At 37.8% G+C, this 23,668-nt stretch overlaps 1 protein-coding gene across 2 annotated transcripts in view; it reads right to left on the reverse strand.

Moving 5' to 3' along the window:
- The window catches only part of SLC3A1 (solute carrier family 3 member 1), a 44,464-nt gene extending 26,290 nt beyond the window's left edge, over positions 1-18,174 (reverse strand). The window contains exons 1-6 of one of the 2 annotated variants that reach the window (XM_079940867.1): positions 15,964-18,174; positions 9,888-10,006; positions 9,599-9,675; positions 4,699-5,160; positions 1,774-1,869; positions 1,482-1,636 (exon numbers count right to left, since the gene is read on the reverse strand). In XM_079940867.1, the coding sequence (XP_079796993.1) occupies positions 1,482-1,636; positions 1,774-1,869; positions 4,699-5,128 (681 nt within the window). In that variant the 5' untranslated portion in view covers positions 5,129-5,160; positions 9,599-9,675; positions 9,888-10,006; positions 15,964-18,174. Of the gene's footprint in view, positions 1-1,481; positions 1,637-1,773; positions 1,954-4,698; positions 5,161-9,598; positions 9,676-9,887; positions 10,007-15,963 lie in introns of both variants that reach the window. The other variant, XM_079940866.1, reaches the window with a different exon arrangement.
- Between the last annotated feature and the right edge of the window lie 5,494 nt (positions 18,175-23,668).

Genomic DNA, 23,668 nt, shown 5'->3' on the forward strand with positions numbered 1-23,668 from the left:
CTCAGTGTAATTAGATAATAATCATTAGCAATTAGAGAAATGTAAAATTAAGACCAATTTATGTTCACTCGGTAAAAATTAGACTAGATCCAGTCCACAGCCCTTTCATGTATTAGTTGTGAACCAGGGCAATGCGCTTAACATTTCTCTGCCTTGGTCTATTCATCTGCAAAATAGGAATTAAAGCCTAACTCATAAGATTGTAGGGTGAATTAAATAAATTAATGAATATAAAACACTTAGCACAGAGCCTGGCACACAGTAAGCATCTAGCAAATGTTTGCTAATGTCATCATCACTTTCAAAGGTGGTGGATCAGGGAAAAGAAAAATTAGGGAGATGAAAGTGCCAGGACTTGCTAAAGGCCTGTTCACCAGGCTGCACATTAGTGCCATTCATGGAACCTGGGATACAGGAGGTTGGAGGAGAAGATCACACAGTCAGCTTTGACACGTGTCCTTTGAGTGCCCTTGGGTCATCTAAAAGTTGATGCCCAGGAGTCAGCCTCTTTAAATGTTTATGGAGGTCAAGAAGGAGGCCCTGGAAGGGGGACAGACGATCCAGAGGAAAAGGCTCCGCAGAAAGCAGGAGAGAAGGTGAACTAGAGTGGGCAGAGGGACTGTCCTGGGACAAGAGTAGAGTTGCCAGATAAAATATAAGACATCCAATTAAATCTGAATTTCAGATAAACAACAAATACTGTTTTAGTGTAAGTATGTCCCATGCAATATTTTACACTAAAAAATTGTGCACTGTTTATCTAAAGCTCAGATCTCACTGGGCTTCCTGAATTTTCATTTGTAAGTCTGGTAACCCCAGACAGGAGAGACATGGTCTCAGCTGCAAAAGAAGTGACTAGGAAGAGGGTGGGAATGGGGGCAGGTGTGATGGCTTCTGTTCTTTCTTTAAAGTAGAGTTTGCTGCCGAGAGTGATAAGATGGGGAGAAGGCAAGAGGCGGGAGGGTATGTTGATCAGCTGGATTTAGTAAACTTCCCCCAAATGCATGGCTGGATCAGTTCAGGTGGGGACAATGAGTGTGTCCAGAGGCTTAGATACCGAGGTTCAGGTAAAGAGAAAATGGACGGTTGGGTTTATTTATGGCTAGTGTTTTGCTCGACAGTGGAGTCAAAAAGCCAGAAAGGCAAAGGGGTCTGAAGAGTAGCAAGACAGTTACTGAACAAATAGGACATGGAGTTTAAGCTGGACAGAGTGGGAAGTAAAGGAAGAAGACATTAATAGAGAGCATAGGTTTTAATTTGCTGAAATACATCAGCTCTACAATAAAATGAAAAATCCAGATCCAAAATCAAATGATTAGGAGGCTTGGGACTTTATTTCTATTTCTTTGGGAAACTTGTTCTCCTTCCCATAAACTATACCCATCATTTTTTTTTCTTTTAACAGGGCTTTGTAAATAACCAGTTTAATCACTAAAGAGCTGCCCATTTTCCCTCTGTAAATCAAGCACCTCGGTACTCACCCAGTTGTTGGGCGGTATGGTTTTGCCATTTGCACGGGTACAGTCATGCCAGATATAATAATCAGTATATTTCCCTGTCCGGTTCCGACTCCATTGAAACCAAGCATGTTTATCACTGGTGTGGTTTGGTATGAAATCGATGATTAATTTTAAACCTAATGAATGAAAACATTTCAAATGTTAGGACAAGATTATATTAGAATAATGTAACAGTGAAGGAAAAAATGCTTTAAGTTAAGCATTTGGAGAAATGCTTTTCTTAACCCATCCCACCCACCTTCCATTAATTTACCTTTATCATGTATGGCTGCAACCAGATTCTCAAAATTTTTCATCGTTCCGAAAATGGGATCGATTTCTCGGAAATCTTCAACACCATGTCGGAAATCTTTAAGGGATGATTTATAAAATGAAGTAATCCAAACAGTTTTTATATTTAAAGTTGTGATGTAATCTAGCTTATCTTGAATACCTGAATGAAAAAGTCAAAGCCATGAAAAATAAATAAAGTTTGGGTTTTTTTAGTTGAAGGATTAAAAATAAAAGGAATAGGTCTAAGATGGAAATATTTATATTGAGACAGAAATATTTAGAATTTGTTGAATATGGGTGAAATTCAAATAGCAAGGTCTAGTTCTACAAACAACAGCAAATTAATCTTTTAGGTCAAAATAACCTTTGACCTTTAACATCGATGCATAACATTTAAAAAAATCTGTCTGTGGCTTGTTCATATTTTATACTTAAAACCAAGGCTACACTATTGTTAATTTATTCTACAATGGTTTTTGAGCACCTAATCCAAGCCAGATGCTGGGCTAAGTGCCAAGGTACGAAGAAGAAGAATACATGGCCCCTGATGGTCAAGTGGTCTGTGCTGCACTGTCCAGTGTGTAGCCACTTGCCATGTGGCTATCAAGCACTGGCAGTGTGACTAGTCTGAATTGAGATATGCTGTAAATGTAAAACACACGCTGGACTTTGAAGACCCAGTATGAAGAGAAAGAGTGTAAAATAGCTCATTTATATTTTTATATTGATTATATGTTGAAGTGATACAGTGGATGTGTTGGAGTATACGACGTATATTATTAAAATTAATTTCACTCGTTTCTCTTTTACTTTTTTAATGTGGCTTCTAGAAAACTGACAATTACCTATGTGATCCACATTCTATTTCCTTTGGATATTGCTGAAGCCAAGAATTTATACAGAAGAGAATTCTAGAGTTGGCTGAGAAGAGATATGGGAATGAAACTGTACTTGGGACCTCGTAGGATAATTAGCAGATAGTGGCATGGGGTGGGGGGTGGGGGGGGAGGGCGGTGCTTCTAGTTCAGAGTCCTAAATGCAGAGCCAGAGTTCAGTTTAGTATTCAGCCTCCAGTAACTTTCTGTGGGACTCTATGTGGCTTCCTACAATCAGCCTGTCCGAGGTCACAGAGACCAAAGCACAAAGTCCCCTGACTCCTGGCCTTGGGGCTCTTCCCCTGTAACAGGCTGCTTATCTTTGTCCTCATTGTACCTCAGTTCCCCTATGTGGGTGGCTGTCAGACCACACAGAGTGTCAAAAGGCAACAAAAGAATTTTAAGGCAGATTTAAGTCAGAATTTTGATTTATATCAAAAACCAGCACAAAGGAACAGGATGATAAAAACAGAGGCTGAACAGACACAAAGTAAACAAGGGATCTCCTAGGCCCACATTCCAGGGGACAGAAGGCAGTAAACTGAACTGAAACCTGGAACATTTTCTTCAAGTAATAACAACAAAACCCCCTCAAAAAAACCAAAAAAAAACCCCTCAACCTCAAGGAAAAATACCTATTAATTACAGGAGGCAGCCAGTCCTTCAAGGAAAAGTTACTGGAAATGGCAAATGTGAGAGGTGATTAGAAGTTGCCCTTTGCAGGAGAATTTAGATAGAGATTACAGAGAGAGGGCCAGGAAGTGGGGAGTGTATTTCTGGGTTTAGGGTTTTGGGCTCTATTCCATCAAAACATCACTTTGCAAAGCATTTCCTTTTTAAGAAGCAGGTGCTAGGACCATGCTGGGGGCTGGGGGTTGGAAGGAAACTCACCCAGACACTTACAAGGCAGTATCAGAGGTGCTGCTCCTGCAAAGCACCACAAGAGCTCTGGGGAGGGGAGCGCACCCACTGATCGGGAGGTTAAATACAGATTAATGAAGGAAGTGGGTTTGAACTGCATCTTGAAGGACAGAAAATATTTCAATTAGCTAAGATGCAGGATGACTTTAAAAAGAGAAAAATTATATGAGTGTGAAAAAGAAAAGCCTTTTATTAGTTATCAGGAAAGTTGGAGATTTCAAGAGTGTATTTATAACATTTTAAAGTTTGATTAAGCTCATTTCCACTTCCCATACTCTATTAAATCATTCTGTTTTGTCTTCTTCAAGCCAAATATCATTATCAAAAATTACCTTATTAGTTTATTTGTTCCTTATTGTTGCCCTTAACTAGGGTGACCATATCAACCAATCTGCCTGGGACAGTTCCTGTGTATGGTTTGTGTCCTTGTTTACACAATAAATAATTAGGACATTCCACATATAACACACTAGGAAATTACTAGCATAACTTTAAATTTTTTTAACTTTTTTTTTAATATGGATATTGTTTTTAAATAATCCTTAATTCAAGAAATGACCAACCCACTCTATGCCTTTTCTTCTTTCCTTCATTTCTCAGAATTTAAGCTTTAGAGACTCAGCCTACACATTTTAAAGACATCACTTAATCTTTTTCTAAAATATTATTTATGCTTTGTTCACTAATCAGAAACTCTCCACCAGACTGCCAAACCAGCCACTGTGCACACTGGAAAAGGAATGCTAAACAGTCACTCTGAGATAACCACCTCTAAAGTGCACAGAAGCAGGACACATTTCAAGAGGAAACTTGCCCACGTAGGAAGTTAGAATGGATGACCAACTACGCAAAGGTTCCTAGCAGGCAATAAACTAAACAGCTCTTTGGGGGCTCAAAGGGCTCCAGCAAGTAACCTTTCATCATATGGGAAGAACTGTTGGGCTCTGTTGAGGGGCTTTTAAACATCATCAACAAGGAGAAACGTGGCGTGACCAGTCATACTGGATGGAATGTGCTTACCGCACAACCCAGGCATAATGCCCTTCAAGAACTGAAAGAGTCCTCTACAACCTCATCTCGGACACGCCCCAAACTCTCAAGGCACGCACCTTTTAGATCTCCGTTCCCATCCTTGTCGCTGTCCTTGAAAGACCTTGGGTAGATCCGGTACATGGGCCCCGCCTGCCACCAGTCCAGGCACTTCGGAGAGATGGCAATGATGCCTATGGTGGCCCCAGTGAGCACGAGCACAGAAGCCACGGTGAGCCAGAAGAGGATCTCCCGGGGCACCCGGTAGCGGGCCTGGCCCGAGAACCGGAACAGTACCTCCTTGGGCATCCCCGCGTAGGGCCGCACATCCTTCAAGTCGGGCTCCGCAGGGCCAAAGATGTCCACGGCGTTGTGCTGAGGGCTGTCCTCTGGGCTGCCTGGGTCCGGGTCCGTCTCCAAGATGTCTTCATTTTGTACAAACCCGTTGTTTGTCCGGCCTCCCTTCATACTCATTCCAATGGAATCTCTCTTGCCTTTATCCTCAGCCATGTTTCACAATCTTATCCCTGCGGAGTGCCTTCCTGCAGTAACAAAAGTGGGAAGGGAACTCGCTGAATTGCTTGGTCGTGTTAACGAGCTTTGCGTGGTTTATGAATAAACTTGGCTGGACTTTGCCCAGCCAAGGAAGAAAGGGTAAAGGTAAAGGGAGTTTTAAAAAATTCTCTTTACACCTGTGAGGCTGATGAAACTATAGTCACTACACTGAGGGATTCATTTCTGGACTGGGACCTGGGCATAGAGGAGGGCAAATGGGAAGAGGACACAGGGTTCCATTGCAATTTAAGGTGTTACTTGATGGAGTACACAGATGTTCAAAGCAGCATTATTCACAACAGTCAAAAGGTGGAAACAAGCCAAGTGTCTATCAATGGATGAATGGACAAACAAAATGTGACATATGCCTTAAAAAGGAATGAAATTCTGACCATGTGCTACAACATGGATGAACCTTGAAGACATTATGCTAAGTGAAGGAAGCCAGACACAAAAGGATAGATATGGTCTGAGTCCACTTATATGAAGTACTTAGACAAATTCATAGAGACCAGAGCAGAACTGTAGTTACCGGGAGTTGGAAGGAGGGGGGTAATGGGGAGTTTTTGTTTAATGGATATAAAGTTTCCATTTCGGCTGATGAAAAGTTCTGGAGGTGGCTGCACACCAATGTAAATGTACTTAATGCCACTGAATTGTACACTTACAGATTCTTAAAGTGGTAAATTTTATATTATGTATATTTTACCACAATAAAAAAATAGCTTACATTTCTTTTTTCTTTTTAGCTAGCTCTGAGAAAAAGAAACAAACATCAAATTTTGCAAGGGGAAACAGGCTTTTTATTTTTTGTTTTGAAGGTCTCTTCTCCTATAAATGCAAGAGGAAGAGGATTTGGAGGCAGGGAACAACAAAACCTTTGTTACTAAAGCTATTTTATTTTATCTCAATTCAAGCCAACCTGATAAATACCTATTTGTATGCTCAGTTTGACCCCAGGTGCCTTCAGTTTTTTCAGTTTTTCCTATTTTCAGAAGAGGAGATGGCTGTCCATTCTTGGAAGCACTTTTCAAAGTGGGAGAGGCAGAATGAGGAATTCCATGTCTAGCAAGTTCAAGTGCTTTATTATAGGTAAACAGTTCTTAATGCGAGCATTAAGAGTTGTTGAATCATTGACAAGTATAAAATACAAATTTGCAACCCTGAGGAAACTGCATTAAAGTTAGGTGTGCTTTCCTAGAAGATTATCAAACCTTAAAAGAATGCAATGATTCATGGCTTCCATTTAATCAGTGGCACATATAATAAACAGCTCTATGACTCATTTGATCAAATAAGAATTTTTTTCTTTTAAATGAGGAAAGTTATATGAATTCTTAATATTATTATTATTTTGTAGAGTTACTTAGAAGCAGTAATTTGTACAGAGGAATGAGCGATTTGATTTTCACTAAGTTATTTTTAAAAATGAGTAAATCCCAATGTCTAGCTCGTTGAATGCATCCAATAAGTGGCATCTCTCATCATTCTTAATTAGGCATGTTGTATTTTTTTTTTAATTAAAGGAATTTAACTTTTATGTCTTCAAATTGCTTCATCACTCAAACACATAATGGTAATTTTCACAACAGACGCTAACTGAAATGCAGTTACTATTTGGGGATAAAAAACAAAATGCAAAAATACCCCTAGTTTTACAATAATTTTAAATTATAAAAATAACTTTTAATTATAAATACTTAAGTTCTAAGTATTCAATCATACAAATGCAAAGAAAACTCTACTTCATAACAATACAATTTCATGACAGAAATGTCCCATTTTGACCTCTCCACATTTTATTTAAAATAACAATAACAGGGGCTTCCCTGATGGTGCAGTGGTTAAGAATCCACCCGCCAATGCAGGGGACATGTGTTCGAGCCCTGGTCCAGGAAGATCCCTCATGCCGTGGAGCAACTAAGCCCGTGAGCCACAACTACTGAGCCTGCGCTCTAGAGCCCGCGAGCCACAGCTACTAAGCCCATGTGCCACAACTACTGAAGCCCACCCCCCTAGAGCCCATGCTCTGCAACAAGAGAAGACACCGCAACGAGGAGCCCGTGCACCGCAACGAAGAGCACCCCCGGCTCACCGCAACCAGAGAAAGCCCACGCACAGCAATGAAGACCCAACATAACCAAAAATAAATAAATAAATTTATAAATAAAATACAATAACAACAATAATACTTCGAACTTCCAGAATATGCAAACTAGAATCTTTTAAAAAACAATCTGGAATAATCATCTGGTCTCTGGTGGGAGGATCATTTAAACAATAAAAGCAATTACAAAAGAAGATTGAATTGACTGAATAAAATTTTTGAATTTTTTATATCACAAAGCATACTAATTGAAGAGCTTATGACAAATTGGGAAATGCATTGGTAATAAATACGCCAAAGAACTTATGTTTTTAACATTAAAGATATGTATATATTGTTCAACATATTTTTACATATATGAAATTTCATAATATCAATTTTAAAATGTCAGTAGGAAACGTGAAAAAAGAATGTAAACATATTTAACACAAATCAACTCACTAACGTTAGAGAAATAAATAAGCATTTTCAATCACATTGGCAAAGAATTTCTAAAAGATTATAGTACTGATAAGGATCCAGTGTAAATTGACATAATAATTCTGGAAAGTAATCTGGCAATGTGTATCATGAGTTTTAACATTTTCAGAGGCTAAAAATAAATAAATGGGGCTAGCTCTACTGGATTTTAAAATAAAAACTCCAGAAAAATGAAGAGTTGTTACTGAAGAAGGATAAGTCAAAAGATCAATTGAACAGATTGGAGTCATCAAAAATGGACCCCTACTCCCTATACAGAAGGGAATTTAGAATATGACAAGTGAGGAAGTCAGTGAGGAAAAGAGAGATTTTTTAGTAAGTGATGTTGGACAATTGGATAAGGAGAGGAAGTATAATATGATCAGAATCATGTGGGAAGAAATAGCACACACATTTGTGCATGCATGTTGAATTTCAGCTAGTGGTTGCCTGGAGGCTGAGAATAAGAGAATGAGGATGAGAATCCTTGGACTTAACGCTTTTCTTGTACCTATACTTGGACTTATACTTTACCCTGAGTTATCTGTCCTTAGCATATATGACTTTCATAATAAAAAGAGGGGAGAAAATGTTCATATCCTTTAACTCAGCAACTCCACTTCCAAAACTCTATCTTAAGGAAATAATTCAGGACAGGGACAAAAGTTTATGAATAATAGGCTTATTAATTAGTGTTATTTATTACAACAAATATTGGGAACAACCAAAATGTTCAAGACTAGCTAAGTAAATTATTGTACATCCATGTTATGGAATATTAGTCATTGAGCATATTTTCGAGGATTTTTAATGACATGGAAGAAATCCCACATTATTGCATTGAGTGGGGAAAATGCAGGCTATAAAGTAGTTGTCCTAATTATGTAAAAAAAATTTTTTTCATGTAGATTTGTAAAGTCCTATTAGAAAAAGTGTTTACAGTGTTTATCTCTGGGTTCTAAGATTATGCGTGATACCCATTTTGTTCTTTAAACTTTTTCTGATTTTTCTGATTTTTCTGTAATGAATATGTATTACTCTTCCATTAGAAAAAATGTAAGTTAGGAAACCCTGAGTTTGGAGTCTCCCTAGAACTTCCAGTCAGGTGCTAGAGTTCAGTTTAAGGTGACTCCTCCTAACATCAGCCATCCAAAATTCATAAATATCCCATACTCAAGATTTAAAGTAAAGAGAGAAAAAAAAAAGCAAACTTCAAAAAGCAGAAAGAAAACATGGATTCAATGAACAAGTATGGAAACACTGGAGAGAAGAGGAAGTTGGCGGCAATTCGGAAAAGATAGCCACAAAGTTAAGAATTCCCAACAAATACAAGGTATCAGTATTACTTACTTTCAAGGTGACTTAGAAGGAAATATTGATTGTAGAAAGCCAAACACACTGACTGTTAAAACTTCTAAACATGAATAAGGAACAAGAACACTAAGGAAGCTTTAAGAGCTAACTCTGATAATCAAAACAAAGAATCAGAGATAATGAAGATAATCTCTCAGGAAATTCAAATCCCAGGTGAGTTACACAATCACAATAATAAAGCAAAGAAGAATGAACTATCTAGAAAACAGATAACAGAACAATGGAGGCTATCACAGGACCCAGAAACATCCTGCAATTAAACAGAAACAAACATATAGAAATCAGTAATCAATTAAAAAATGTATTTTTATATTATATATATGTATTTTAAAATATATATGTACTAGGATTCATTAAATGAATTTTAAAGCCATTCACTCATAAAGACTTCCACTCAGCAGCAAACCCACCAAAATAACTTACAGTATATAACCTGTCAGATTAGTAAACATTTAAAATAGAAAGATTTTCCATATTGCATTTACCTGTTTATAGCCTCTGTGATCTAAGGGTAGGATCTGCTGCATAGTCATCTTTAAGTTCCCAGCATCCAGTTCAGTGCCTGGTAGATTATTAAATGAATAAAAGTAGTTACTTAAAGATAGATAGACCTAACCCTATGCTGAAGAAAAAGGGGGGGATGAAAAAAGGGGGGAGGAGGGGGAGCAGGAGGATTAGAAGGAAGAGGTGGAGAGGGGAGGGGGGAAAAAGAAAAGTGGAAAGTACATTCTGCACAAAAATGTAGATTTTTATCACTTAGCCAAATGTTCTTACCTTGACACAGTTTCATGAGTGAAATTTTAAGTCAGAAGAAGTGAGATTCAAGCTTGCCTCCACTACTTGCTCTCTGTTTGATCTTGGACAAAATTTTCTCTGAGCCTCTGTTACCTCAGCTGTAAAACAGTTTTAAGTAGAAGGAAACACTAAAATAGATTTGTCCCAGCTAGAGAAGGAAGTTCAATTTATATAATCATTGAAATCAAAGGAAAATATCTAAACATGTTTTTGCTGGAAGTTAAACTATTTTAAAACATTTTTATAACAAAGTATAACAAAACAAATAGCAAAAGAAATGTTAACAACTTGAAAATGTGACAGATGTCAGGACAAAACCTTACTATTTCTACATATAAAGAATGAATGCAAACCTTTAAAATCAGTAGCTAAATTACATTCAATAAGATTAAAAAGGATTGCAAATTATATATAAGAAATTAACATCACATAAAAGTAACTGAAAAAAAGTACCTTTCTGAAGGAATTAAAGAATAAAAATTAAAACATTAAGGTACATGATAGATTAATTGTATTAGTAGCTAATTAATGGCATCCCTGTATCCCTTAATGGTCTTTTGCCCCATCATTCCTTAGTCCCTTGACACACGGAGTCTGGACTTAGACGTATGGCTTGCTTTGGCCAATGACACAAAAAGAAACTTGACACAAAAAAAGGCTTTAAAAAGTGCTCCTCTTCTAGATCACTGCCATCACGGGTAGATTAGGTCCAGGCTGGTCTGCTGCAGGATGTGGAAGATAATGGGAAGGACTCTGGAGTCTTCCCATCGAGGGTCCTCTAGATTAGCCAGTCCCCAGGCAGCCAGCCATTTGACCACAGATGCTTGAGTGAGTCCAGCCAGGACCAGTGTTCAAACTGGCCTATGAACAACTGTAGTGTCATGAAAATTAGTAAATGGTTGGGTTACTTTTTGGCTTTGACCTTTAAAAAACAGACTGATTGAGGGATAATTGACATACAATAAACTGCACTCTGAAGTATACGATTTGATGTTTTAACATGTGTATATATCCATGAAAGCATCACCACAATCAAAATAATGAACATGTCCATCACCTGCAAAAGTGTCCTCTTGCCCCTTCGTAGTCCCTCCCTCCTACCCCTCCCTGCACCTCACCCTCACCCGCCACAGCCTATGCCTGTCCCTGCTTTCTGATCTGCTTTCTATCACTATAGATGAGTTTGCATTTTCTGGATTTTTATATAAACGGAATCATCCATACAGTATGTAACTTTTGTCTGGTTTCTTTTACTCAGCATAATTATTTGGACATTTATCCAACTTGTATGTATCAATATTTCATTCATTTTTATTAACTAACACTTTTTTTTTAGAGGAAGCTGTAGTTTTACAGAAAAATTGAACAGAAACTACAGAGAGTTTCCATATACCCCTCTCTTCTCTTCTACGTCTGCAGTTTCTCTTATTATTAGCATCTTGCATTAGCATGGTACATTTGATGTACAATTGATGAACCAATATTGATACATTATTAACTATAGTCCCTGGTTTGCATCAAGGTTCACTCTTCGCGTTGTACAGTTCTGAGCGTTTTGACAAATGCACAGTCATGTATCCACCTTTATAGTGTCATAATGGAATTGTTTCGCTTTCTCGAAAATACCCTGTGCTTCACATATTCATCCCTCCATCCCCCTGAACCCCTGGCAACCACTGATCTTTTTACTGTCTCTATAGCTTTGCCTTTTCCAGAATGTCATATAGTTGGAATAATATAGTATAAGCCTTTTCAGACTGGCTTCTTTCATTTAGTAATATGCATTTAAGTTTCCCTTATGTCTTTTTGTGGCTTAATAGATCTTTTCAGTGCCAAATAATATTCCATTGTCTGGATGTACCAGAGTTTATCCATTTACCTACTGAAAGACATCTTAGTTGCTTCCAAGTTTTGGCAATTTTAAGGCTACTGTAAACCATCACGTGCAGGTTTTTGTGTGGACATAAGTATTCAACTCCTTTTGGTAAATACCAAGGAGTGTGATGGTTGGATTTTATGGTAAGACTCTATTTTGCTTTGCAAGACACTGCCAGACTGTCTTCTATTTTGGAAGGCTGTACCATTTTGCATTCCAACCAGCAATGAATGAGAGTTCCTTGTTGCTCCACGTCCTTGCTAATGTTTAGAGTTGTCGGTGTTTTGGATATAAGCCATTCTAATATGATTATAGTGGTATCCCAGTGTTTAGTTAATTCCTTTCTATCATGGAGTAGTATTCAACTCTATGAATATACACCACTGTTGATAACTGAACATGTATTTTTTTTCCAGTTTTGTACTGTTATAAATAAAACTGCTGTGAACAGTCAGGTACAAATTTTTGTAATGATATAGTTTTCTTTTCTCTTGGGTAAACACCTAGGAGCAGATGGCTGGATCATATGGAAGGTGTACATTGTCTATGTTTAACCGTGTAAGAAACTGCCGAACTATTTCAGAAAGTGCTTGCACCATCTTACGTTACATTCAGCAGCGTCTGAGGTTCTAGTTCTTTCACATCCTTGCCAGCACTTGCTATGTTCAGTCTGTTTAATTTTTGTGATTCTAGTATGTAAGTAGTGGTATTTCATTGTTGTTTTAATTTGCACATCCCTTTTTTTTTTTTTTTTTTTTTTTGCTGTACACAGGCCTCTCACTGTTGTGGCCTCTCCCGTTGCGGAGCACAGGCTCCAGACACGCAGGCTCAGCAGCCATGGCTCACGGGCCCAGCCGCTCCGCGGCATGTGGGATCCTCCCGGACCGGGGCACGAACCCGTGTCCTCTGCATCGGCAGGCAGACTCTCAACCACTGCGCCACCAGGGAAGCCCTGCACATCCCTTTTGAATAATGATGTCGAGTATCTTTTCAGTGCTTTTTTGCCACCCATTATCTTTCTGGTGAAGTTGATGCTGGCTAGGGGGTCAGCTAGGGGGTCTCAGTTCTCTACCCATGGGTGTCTCCATGCTGTCTCTCCACATTGGCTACTTTGGGCTTCCTCATAGCATTCTGGCATGGTCCCAAATGTGAGTGTCCCAGATGAAGAGAGAAAGCAAGGCAGAAACTGCATCCTTTTTGTGACCTAGCCTCAGAAGTCACATAGCATCTTTTTGACTGTACTTGATGTACCAAGGCCAGAGCCCATGTGAGAAGTTACAGAGCAAAGGACATACAGGGAAGCCATTAATTGGGCTTTTAATGCAATTAATCTATCATGTACCTTCACCATACTTTTTTAAAAAATAAATTTATTTTTATTTTTTTATTTTTGGCTGCATTGGGTCTTTGTTGCTACGCGTGAGCTTTCTCTAGTTGCGGTGAGCGGGGGCTACTCTTTGTTGCGGTGCAAGGGCTTCTTATTGTGGTGGCTTCTCTTGTTGCAGAGCACAGGCTCTAGGCACATAGGCTTCAGTAGTTGTGGCTTGTGGGCTCTAGAACGCAGGCTCAGTAGTTGTGGCACACAGGCTTAGTTGCTCCACAGCATGTGGGATCTTCCCGGACGAGGGCTCGAACCCGTGTCCCCTGAATTGGCAGGCAGATTCTTAACCACTGCGCCACCAGGGAAGCCCTGGTTTTGTTTTTGAAAGTAGCCATCCTCATGAGTGTGAAGCTGTACATCACTGCGGTTTTGATTTGCATTTCCCTGATGATGTGTGATATTGAGCATCTTTCATGTGCTTGTTAGCCATTTGCATATCATCTCTGGAGAAAGGTCTATTCAAGTCCTTTGCTCATTTTAAAAATCAGCAAATAAATCATTATTTGCTGTTGAGTTGTAACAGTGTTTTTTTTGTTTTGTTTTGTTTATTTATTTATGGCTGCATTGCGTCTTCATTGCTGTGCGCGGGCTTCCTCTAGTTGTGGCGAGCAGGGGCTATTCTTCATTGTGGTGCATAGGCTTCTCATTGCAGTGGCTTCTCTTGTTGCAGGGCATGGGCTCTAGGCACACAGGCTTCAGTAGTTGCGGCACACGGGCTCAGTAGTTGTGGCTCGTGGGCTCTAGAGAGCAGACTCAGTAGTTGAAGCGCACGGGCTTAGTTGCTCTGCGGCATATGGGATCTTCCCAGACCAGGGATTGAACCCGTGTCCCTTGCCTTGGCAGGCGGATTCTTAACCCCTGTGCCACCAGGGAAGTCCTGAAAAAAATAATCTGTGTCCTAAACAATAAATATTCCATCAGCTAGTTTGTGTGTAATTAGAACAATGATGCCCAAACTTTGGGATTTTATAGGCAAGGAAAATTCAAAGAGAAAAAAATTGGAAATCAAAATATGGTACCAGCATTTTATTTTGCTCAATAAAAATATTAACAAATAATCTAGGATCAGGCCAAGATGGTAGAGTAGGAAGACCCTGAGCTCACCTCCTCCCACGTAAGTTTGGCACACCAAAATCACAACTATTTGCAGAGCAACTACGGATGAGAACCACACGAAGAATAGCAGAAAAGATCTACAACTAAAGATATAAAGAAAGAACCACAAAGGGCTTCCCTGGTGGCGCAGTGGTTGAGAGTCCGCCTGCCGATGCAGGGGACACGGGTTCGTGCCCCGGTCTGAGAGGATCCCACATGCTGCAGAGCGGCTGGGCCCATGAGCCATGGCCGCTGAGCCTGCATGTCCGGAGCCTGTGCTCCGCAATGGGAGTGGCCACAACAGTGAGAGGCCCGCATACTGCAATAAAAAAAAAGAAGAAAAGAAAGAACCACAATGAGAGACAGGTAGGAGAGGCAGAGTCGCGATGGAGTCAAGACCCACACCCCAGAGTAGGCAACCCATAAACGGGAGGATAATTACAATTGTACAGGTTCTCTCCAACGAGCAAGGGGTCTGAGTCCCACATTGGCTCCCCAGCCTGGGGGTCCTGCACCAGGAAGACGAGCCCTCAGAATGTTTGGCTTTGAAAGCCAGCAGGGATTACTTTGGGGAGAGCAGAGGGCTGTGGGAAATAGAGTCTCCACTCTTTTTTTTTTTTTCAATATTACTGATGAACGTAGATGTAAAAATCCTCATCAAAATGAATTCAATAGTATATTAAAAAGATCATACACCATGATCAAGTGGGATTTATTCCAAGGATGCAAAGATGGTTCAGTATTCACAAATCAAACGATACATCATATTAACAAAATGAAGAATAAAAATCATATGATCATCTCAATAGGTACAGAAAAAGGTTTTGTAAAAACTCAAGATCGATTTATGATAAAAACTCTTAACAAAGTGGGTATAGAGGAAATGTACCTCAACATAATAAAGACCATATACGACAAGCCCATAGTGAACATCATACTCAACAGTGAAAAACTGAAAGCATTTGCTCTAAGATCAAGAACAAGACAAGGATGTCCACTCTTGCCACTTTTTTTTTTTTTTTTTTTTTTGCGGTACGTGGGCCTCTCACTGTTGTGGCCTCTCCCATTGCGGAGCACAGGCTCCGGACGCACAGGCTCAGCAGCCATGGCTCACGGGCCCAGCCGCTCCGCGGCATGTGGGATCCTCCCGGACCGGGGCATGAACCCACGTCCCCTGTATCGGCAGGTGGACTTCCAACCACTGCGCCACAAGGGAAGCCCCATCTTGCCACTTTTTATTCAACATAGTATTGGCAGTCCTAGCCATAGCAATCAGATAAGAAAAAGAAATAAAAGGAATCCAAATTGGAAGGGGAGAAGTAAAACAGTCATTGCACGTGACATAGAAAATCCTAAAGATGCCACAAAAAAACTACTAGAACTTATCAATAAGTTCAGTAAAGTGCTCTCCTCTCTTCTTGTGGGTGGAGTTACAATTTCATGGTAACTTATCTTCACTAGCATGGTGAAATGGGAAAGTCTGGGGCCAAATAGACATGTGTTTGAATCCCAGATCAGCCAGTTCTAAGCTTTGTGATCTTGGGTAATTCATTCAGCCTCTTTAGATGGATCTCAGCTTTTTCATCGGCTACACTTACTTCATAGTGTTGTTATGAAGATTAAATAAAATACACATAAATTTTAAATTTTAATTAAATTTAAATGATTTAAATTTAATTAAATAGCATATACAAATTACCTACCAGTGGCAATAGGCTCCTCCTGTAAAGGTTGGTTATGTTCCTCCCCAGCAAAGAGCTTTGCAGAGCAAGGCCTATGTCACTGATAAAAGTTGCTCCTGTTAACATTATAATTATAATAATAACAATTACTATCAAGTATTAAGTATCAGGACAATGGGGTCTACTCACTACATTTACAGAACTAAAGGGAACCTCTCAAATTATTCTTCACAAAACAAGAATGATCTGCTTAAAGGTAATTCCTCCATCCTCAGTTATTCCAAGAGGCAACTGGAAAGTTCTCTCACTAAATAAGAAATACTAGTTTTAATAAATATTAGTTCTAAAATATTAGTACTAAAACTAATAAATATTAGCTCTCTTTCATAGTAAAAACTGGCAAGAAGCGGCAGATCATAATATCTACCATCATATACTTCTTGCTTCTATTTCCTCTATTTCCACTTTAAAAATATATTTGTTTAATTTGAATAAGACCATAAGGACAAGGACTCTTAGTTCTTCCAAGTTCTACTTAATGATAGTACTTTTACTTGAATCATAATTGATCATTTGTTAGTCCTTAATTAGTAACTCAGCTTTAAATCGGGGGAAATGATCTCAATATAGGGAGCACCACAAGTTGTATAGGTTCTAGTCACTAATGTTAGTCATGTCCTTATCTACTCCTTATAACCAAGAATGAAAAATTGTGGAACTAAATCTTCAACAGAAGTGAATTTGATTTGTTGGACTATTTTAACAAGAGTAGTAGTCATCTCTGGTTACTTGCTAAATATAAAAAAGTATAGTCTTATAGAAGGGGAAACAAAATAGAAGTAAAACCTACTCTCTGAAATTTACACTTGTAACTAAGGCAAACTTTACCAAGCAAAGTCATAATCAAATACGTGAAATATTTTGTTAGCTATCTTGGACAAATATCTTCATATTTTCCAGGAATGAGAGATTTTTTGTACACAGTTGATCACACAGAGTCACAGAATATGCATACCCTGATTTTCTGATATGAAGCCTTCCTAATGAACACTTTATTATTGTAGGGGAGGAATAATATCTTTCTCCTCTACCCTTTTAAGTTCTCAACTGAGACCCCTGTAACAAAAGGCATATTAACAAGAAAAAAGCATACAAATTCATATAATGTAAGTTTTATCATGAGAGCCTTCATAAGGGAATGAGAACCCGAAGAAATGGGTTTTTATGCTAAGTTTGCTGAAGAATGGAAAGATATAATAGGACAAAAGGTATGAGGTAAGTGTAGGAAACTGGAGAAACTTAGCAAGGCTAATATTTATTCAGAATCCTCTGTGTCCCTTTGTCTTCAGAGATAAAGATGCTCCTTTCCTCCTGGTACGAGGAGGGCATAAATCTCTCACAAGAGGGTTTTATGACCTGCTTCAGGGAAGGTCAGAACATCCTTACTGCCTGTGCCATTTCTCAAATTCCTTCAGCTTAAAATGTTCAATATGCCAAGGTGCCATATTTTGGGATAACATGTCCTGAACCCCATCATTACCATTATTAGTTCTCTTCATAGAAGTACCTATGTTATTTGAGTCTACGAACCCTCTGTCACAACAAGTAGTGGATTTTCTTTGGGGGGTGTTTATAATTTCCAACCAGGGTCAGCAAACTTTTGTCCCAGGTCAAATCCAGCCCATTACATGTTTCTGTAAATGAAGTTTTATTTGAATACATCCACTTGCGCTTGTTTATATCTGTGGCTCCTTGCCACAATAGAAGAGTTGAGAGACAGAGACCATTTGGTCCTCAAAGCCTAAAATATTTACTCTCTGGCCCTTTACAGACAAAGTTTGTCAACCTAGACCTACAGAATAAAGAGCAATAACTAAATATGTTAAGGCATTATTAGTTTTAAGAAGTTATCACTCTGGGCTTCCCTGGTGGCGCAGTGGTTAAGTATCCGTCTGCCAATGCAGGGGACACAGGTTCGAGCCCTGGTCTGGGAAGATCCCACATGCCACGGAGCAACTAAGCCCATTAGCCACAACTACTGAGATCTAGAGACTGCACCACAACTACTGAAGCCCGCACTCCTAGAGCCCGTGCTCCACAACAAGAGAAGCCACCGCAATGAGAAGCCTGTGCACCGCAACAAGGAGTAGCCCCCGCTCGCCACAACTAGAGAAAGCCTGCACGCAGCAACAAAGACCCAACGCAGCCAAAAATAAAAAAATAAATTAAAAAAGAAAAAGTTATCACTCCAAAAGCCTCTAAGGATGCAACCCTAAGCCTATATACCTTTGTACCAGAAAGGCAATAGTCTTGCTTTAAAAAGTAGAATTCTACTTTCCTAAGCTTGAGGAAACACCAAAATGAAAGTCAAAATTAAAATGGAGGCACTCTACTCCTTATACGTAGTAAATGAAATTATTTTTGGTTTGGGGAATGTTGCATTAGTGAGGATACCATGCAAAAGACAGAGTTCTAAAAGGTTACAAAACTGTGGCTCTTGAGGAAATCAACTATGGGCATCTTCTATAGCTGGATTTCAATAAAAATTTTAATTACTCTTACAAAATTTTAACTTTATGTTTTATTAGTAAGCCTTCCTGATTGTTGGGAGAGGGTAGCAGATGGGATTATATAATAAAGTGGACTTGATCAATTTATATCCATCAACATCATATAATTCAGTCCATTTAAATAGATCATCCAACCCCATCAGCCCAGCGGCTGCTCAAGAAAACCATTAAGTAATTAATCAAATAAAAAATACATTCATATATACAGATAACTACTAAATAAATACATAAATAGTAAATCCCTGGTGTTACTTACCCTAAGCAGGTCACATAGAGGAGCACATGTGAAAAGTAACTCAGTATAAAATTTGGACTATTCTTCTCTTGTGAATTTTATCTCAAGTTCATATCTTTGGAAATATGTTAAAATGAAGATTATTAAATATAAAACAGATCTGAAAGAATATTATAGCAAATACCCATAAACCCAAATTTACATTAACATATTCTTATTCTTTTTATTATTTTTTTCTTTTAGTCAGATTCATGACATATAAAATACATACTTAACCACTCTTAGATGTATGATTGGATGAGTTTTGACAAATGTCTAGTTATGTAACCACCACCACAATCATGGTATAGAACAGTTCCATAGCCCCCAAAAGTTCCCTCATGTCCCTCCCACCAGCCCCTGGCAACAACTCATCTGCTGTCACTAAATTTTGCCTTTTCTCAAATTGTAGATAAATGAAATCATACAGTATGATGTTTTTTTGTGTCTGTCTTCTTTCACTTAACATAATGCTTCTGAGATTCACCCATGTTGTCGCATGAATTAGTAGTTTGTTCCCTTTATTGCTAATTAGCATTCATTGTATGGATGCGGTTTATCCTTTCACCAATGATGAACTTTTGAGGTGTTTCCAGTTTGGGACCATAATAAAGTTTTTATGAACATTCATGTAGATTTTTGTGTGGACATGTTTTCATTTCTCTTGGGTATATACTGAGGAGTGGAATTGCTGGGTCATAAGGTTAGTATAATATTTAAGTTTATAAGAAATTGCCAAACTATCTTCTGAAACGGTTGGACTTTTACCTACCCATGAGCAATATGTGAGCGTTCCACTTACTCCACATTCTCGCTGACTTTTGGCAATGCCAGTCTTTGTAACTATAGTCATTCTAGTGAGTTGTAGCAGTATTACAATTTGTACTTCCTTAATGACTAGTAACTTGGAGCATTGGTGCTCATGTGCTATTTGTATTTTTTCCTTGGTAAAATCCTCAATTTTTCAATATTTACGTATTTAAAAAATATATTATAAACACCACTCCTTAATCAGAGATGTTTTGCCTTAGCCTTGCCTTTCCATTTTCTTAACAGTGTCTCTCTGTGGAAGAGCAGAAGTTATTCTTATCTGAGCTTTGCCTAACCCAAGTTCCTCCGATGTTTTCATCTAGAAGTTTTAGTTCTCACAGTTAAGTCTGTGATTCAAGTTAATTTTTGTGTGACATAAGGGGATAAAAGTTGATTTTAAAAAATATATAGGTATGTGTTTATTCCAGAACTATTTGTGGAAGAGACTTTCCTTTCTCCGAATTAGTCAGCTTTGTGAAAAATCAAGTGACCATATAGGTGTTACATAGTTACAGTGTCTAGTTTTAGACTCTCTATTGTGTTCCACAGATTATATATATATACACACACACATATGTATATGTCTATTTATATATATATATATATATATATATATATATATATATATATATATATACACTGATTCCAAAAGCACATTATCTTACTGTAGCTTTAGAGTAATTCTTGCAATCAGGCATTATAAATCCTCCAATTTAATCCTTTATCAAAGTTGTTTTGACTATTTGAGATCCAATTGCATTTAGATATAAATTTTAGAATCAGCTTGTTAAATTCTACCAAAAAAATGGCTAAGCATTTTGATTAGGGTTTCATTTAATCTATAAATCAATTTGGCTTTGACATCTTAACCATATTAAAACTTTCATCCAATAATGTGGTATCTCTCCGTTTATTTAGGTCTTCTCTCAAAATGGTTTGTAGTTTTCTGCGTTCAGGTCTTGCACATACTTCATGAAATTTATCTCCAAGTATTTCATGGTTTTTGATGCTATGGCATTATTTTTTCATTTCAATTGTTTGTTCCTAGTATATATAGAAATATATTTTGGAACACTGACGTATCCTGTGACCTTGCTAAGCTTGAGTTGTAGTATCTTACTTATAGCTTATCATTTTCTACTTACACAATCATGTCATCTGCAAATAGTTTTATGTATCTTTCTTTCCAATTTGTATGTTTTGTTTTTTTTTTTTTTTTTAGTCTTGTTGCACTGGCTAAAACCTCCAGTCAGTATTGAATACAAGTGGTGAGATCAGACGTTCTTGCCTTGTTTGGTGTATTAGAGGGAAAGTATTTAGTCTTTTACCGTTAACTATGGTATTAGGTTTAGGTATTACATAGTTACCCTCTATCAGGCTGAGCAAGTTCCCTTTTATTTGTAGGTTGCTGAGAATTTCTACCAGGAATGGGTCTTGAATTTTGTCAAATGCTTTTTCTGAATGTAATGAGATATGGTTTTTCTTTTTTCACTCCCAGGGTGGAATTACACTGATTAACTTTCAAATGTTTCCTCTACGGTATCAATTTCATGGGCATAAAATATTTCATAATATTCCCTTTTTTTGTTAATGTCTGTAGGACCCATGCTGGTATCTCCCCTTTCGTTTCTTTTAAAAATCTTTATTGGAGTATATAGTTGATTTCCCCTTTCATTTCTGATATTGATAATTTCTGTTTTTGTTTTTTTTCCGGATCAGTCTGGTTAGAAGTTTATCAATTTCATCAATATTTTCAAAGAGCCAGCTTCTGATTTTTCTTTTTGTTTCCTATTTCACTGATTTCTATTCTTATTCTTCTTTCTTCTTTTCTTGCACTTGTAGTTACTTAATTTGGAAAGTAAAATTTAATTAGCTAGAGACCCTACATTCTTTCTAATACGTGTTTCAAGCTATAAATTTCCCTCTAAATACTGTCTTAGCTGTAGCCCACAAATTTTGATATGTTGATTTTCATTTTCATTCTAGCCAAGATATTTTCTAATTTCCCTTACAATTTATTCTTAGGCATATTGATTATTTAAGTGTGTTGTTCTTATTTTTCTTTTATTGATGTCTAGGTTAATTCCATTGTGGTCAGAAAATATATGTCTTGTATGATTTCAATGCCCCTTAAGTTTAATGAGACTTGTAAGAAGCAGGTGTACCTTTTCCTTGCTCACTTTCCTCTTCTGCTGGTTGGATACAGATAGCAAGGCCCTGGGTGATGATATAGCCACAAGATGGAAAAAGTCTTAGACTTGAATCACTACATGGAAGAAAGAAGCCACTTACCTGGAACACTCAACTTGGTCTATACATGAGCACGAAATAACCTATTTTTTGAACCATTACAGGTTTGGTTCTGTTTGTTATATCAGTATAGCTTACCCTGATTTAAATGCTGCCTATTTTTTGAAGGCTGCCCTCTACCTCCCACTTCCCTGAGTTTTTCACAAAACACATAATCTATATTTCAGTTCATACTATCTAAAGCATACCCATCACATCTACTCAATATTTTCATGTCTTCCATTAACAAACAAAACCTTCACATAAATAAAAATAAATATATAGGAAGTTTACTGCACCAGCCAAATTTCTTTTTTTAAAATAAGTTTTTATTGAAGTATAGCATGTACACAGAACTGTGTGCCAAGAAATATACTACCTATATATACATTATATATAATTCATATACCTGCAGAAATTTATAAAGCTGTCTACAACTGGGGCATTTTCTTCCATTCTAATATCTTCTTTCTTACTTGCTATATTTGGAGCCCTAGTAATCAAAAAAGTCAAGAAAAACAAGTGAAAAAAAAGGTGGCCAGAGTGTATCACAGAGAGGCTCTTCCAAGAAGTCTGAACTCAAGGCTAGAAAGCCAAAGTTGGTCCTTTACAATCACCTATATGCTCCTCAGTTCCTCTGCCACACTCCTACAGTGCTACCTTTTCCCATTTTTTTTAATGGAAAGAGGATATAATATAGGTAGGGAAGAATGTAAAGAGAGAAGCTACATCATCTCCTTTCCTAGAATAAATACCAGGCTCCAGTGCTGCTGCTGGCCCACGTGGCATCCTTGATAAATTAAAAAAAAAAAAACTCTCTAAAAAGGACTCCTTTCTCAAGTCACCTTACTTCCCACCTGACAGATATTTGTTGTAATATAACTATATTAATTTTATTCGTAAGAACACCTTCCTGCCACTTGCTAGAAAGTTGTATAGAAGAGCACCCAATGTCTGTGATGTGAATAGCATCTTCTGGACGTGGCACTGTTCTTTTCTGTCCAGTCCACATGCTACACTTGGCCTCAGGCTGTAGGCCAAGTTTGTAGATTTGATTTTTTTTTTAAATGCATCAGGGTTATTTTTTTAAATACTTTTTAAATTGAAGAATCATATACATAAGAATTAAGAGAGATGTACCTAAAAGAAGTAAAACAACAAAACAAAAACAAGAACCACAAGTTTACACAGGAAGAAATGTAACAAGTTCAGAATCTCAAAAACTCATAAATGATACAAGAAACACCGCAAGTAAAAATAAACACCTAAATTTGCATGGGCCTACAGGAATAGGGTCAAAATGAAAATTCCAAATAAGTTGAATTACACACAAGTGATAGGGCCAATAAGAACTCGATTTCCTATTTTATGCTAATGGAAAACAAGGAAACGATACTGAAAATCTGGGAATATTTCTGGGTGGCCCACTGTAGTTATACAGAAGTGTGGAGTGGGTGTTGGCCACAATATCAGAAAGGGTAAATGCCGTTCCAAGTTTTGGAAGAGGTAAAAAATGGGGACAACTTCTAGGGCCAGGAAAGGCCCTAGAATAGATCCTTATTTATAATGATAATGTTTTTTAAGCCTTTTGGAAGAGAACATTGTTCACTACGTACCAACAGGTTTGACTTAACTTCATGAACTTTTGGGGGCAGTTACTTGACTAACATTTGGGAAATGCAGGACTTCAGCAAGGAATGTAAGATCCCATGATATTCTTATAGACAAACTTGGAGAGAAACGGGCTGATAGATGAATCAGTAAATTGCTGAAATTCTTACCT

Source organism: Stenella coeruleoalba (assembly GCF_951394435.1).
Source record: "Stenella coeruleoalba genome assembly, chromosome: 13".
Classification (NCBI taxonomy): domain Eukaryota; kingdom Metazoa; phylum Chordata; class Mammalia; order Artiodactyla; family Delphinidae; genus Stenella; species Stenella coeruleoalba.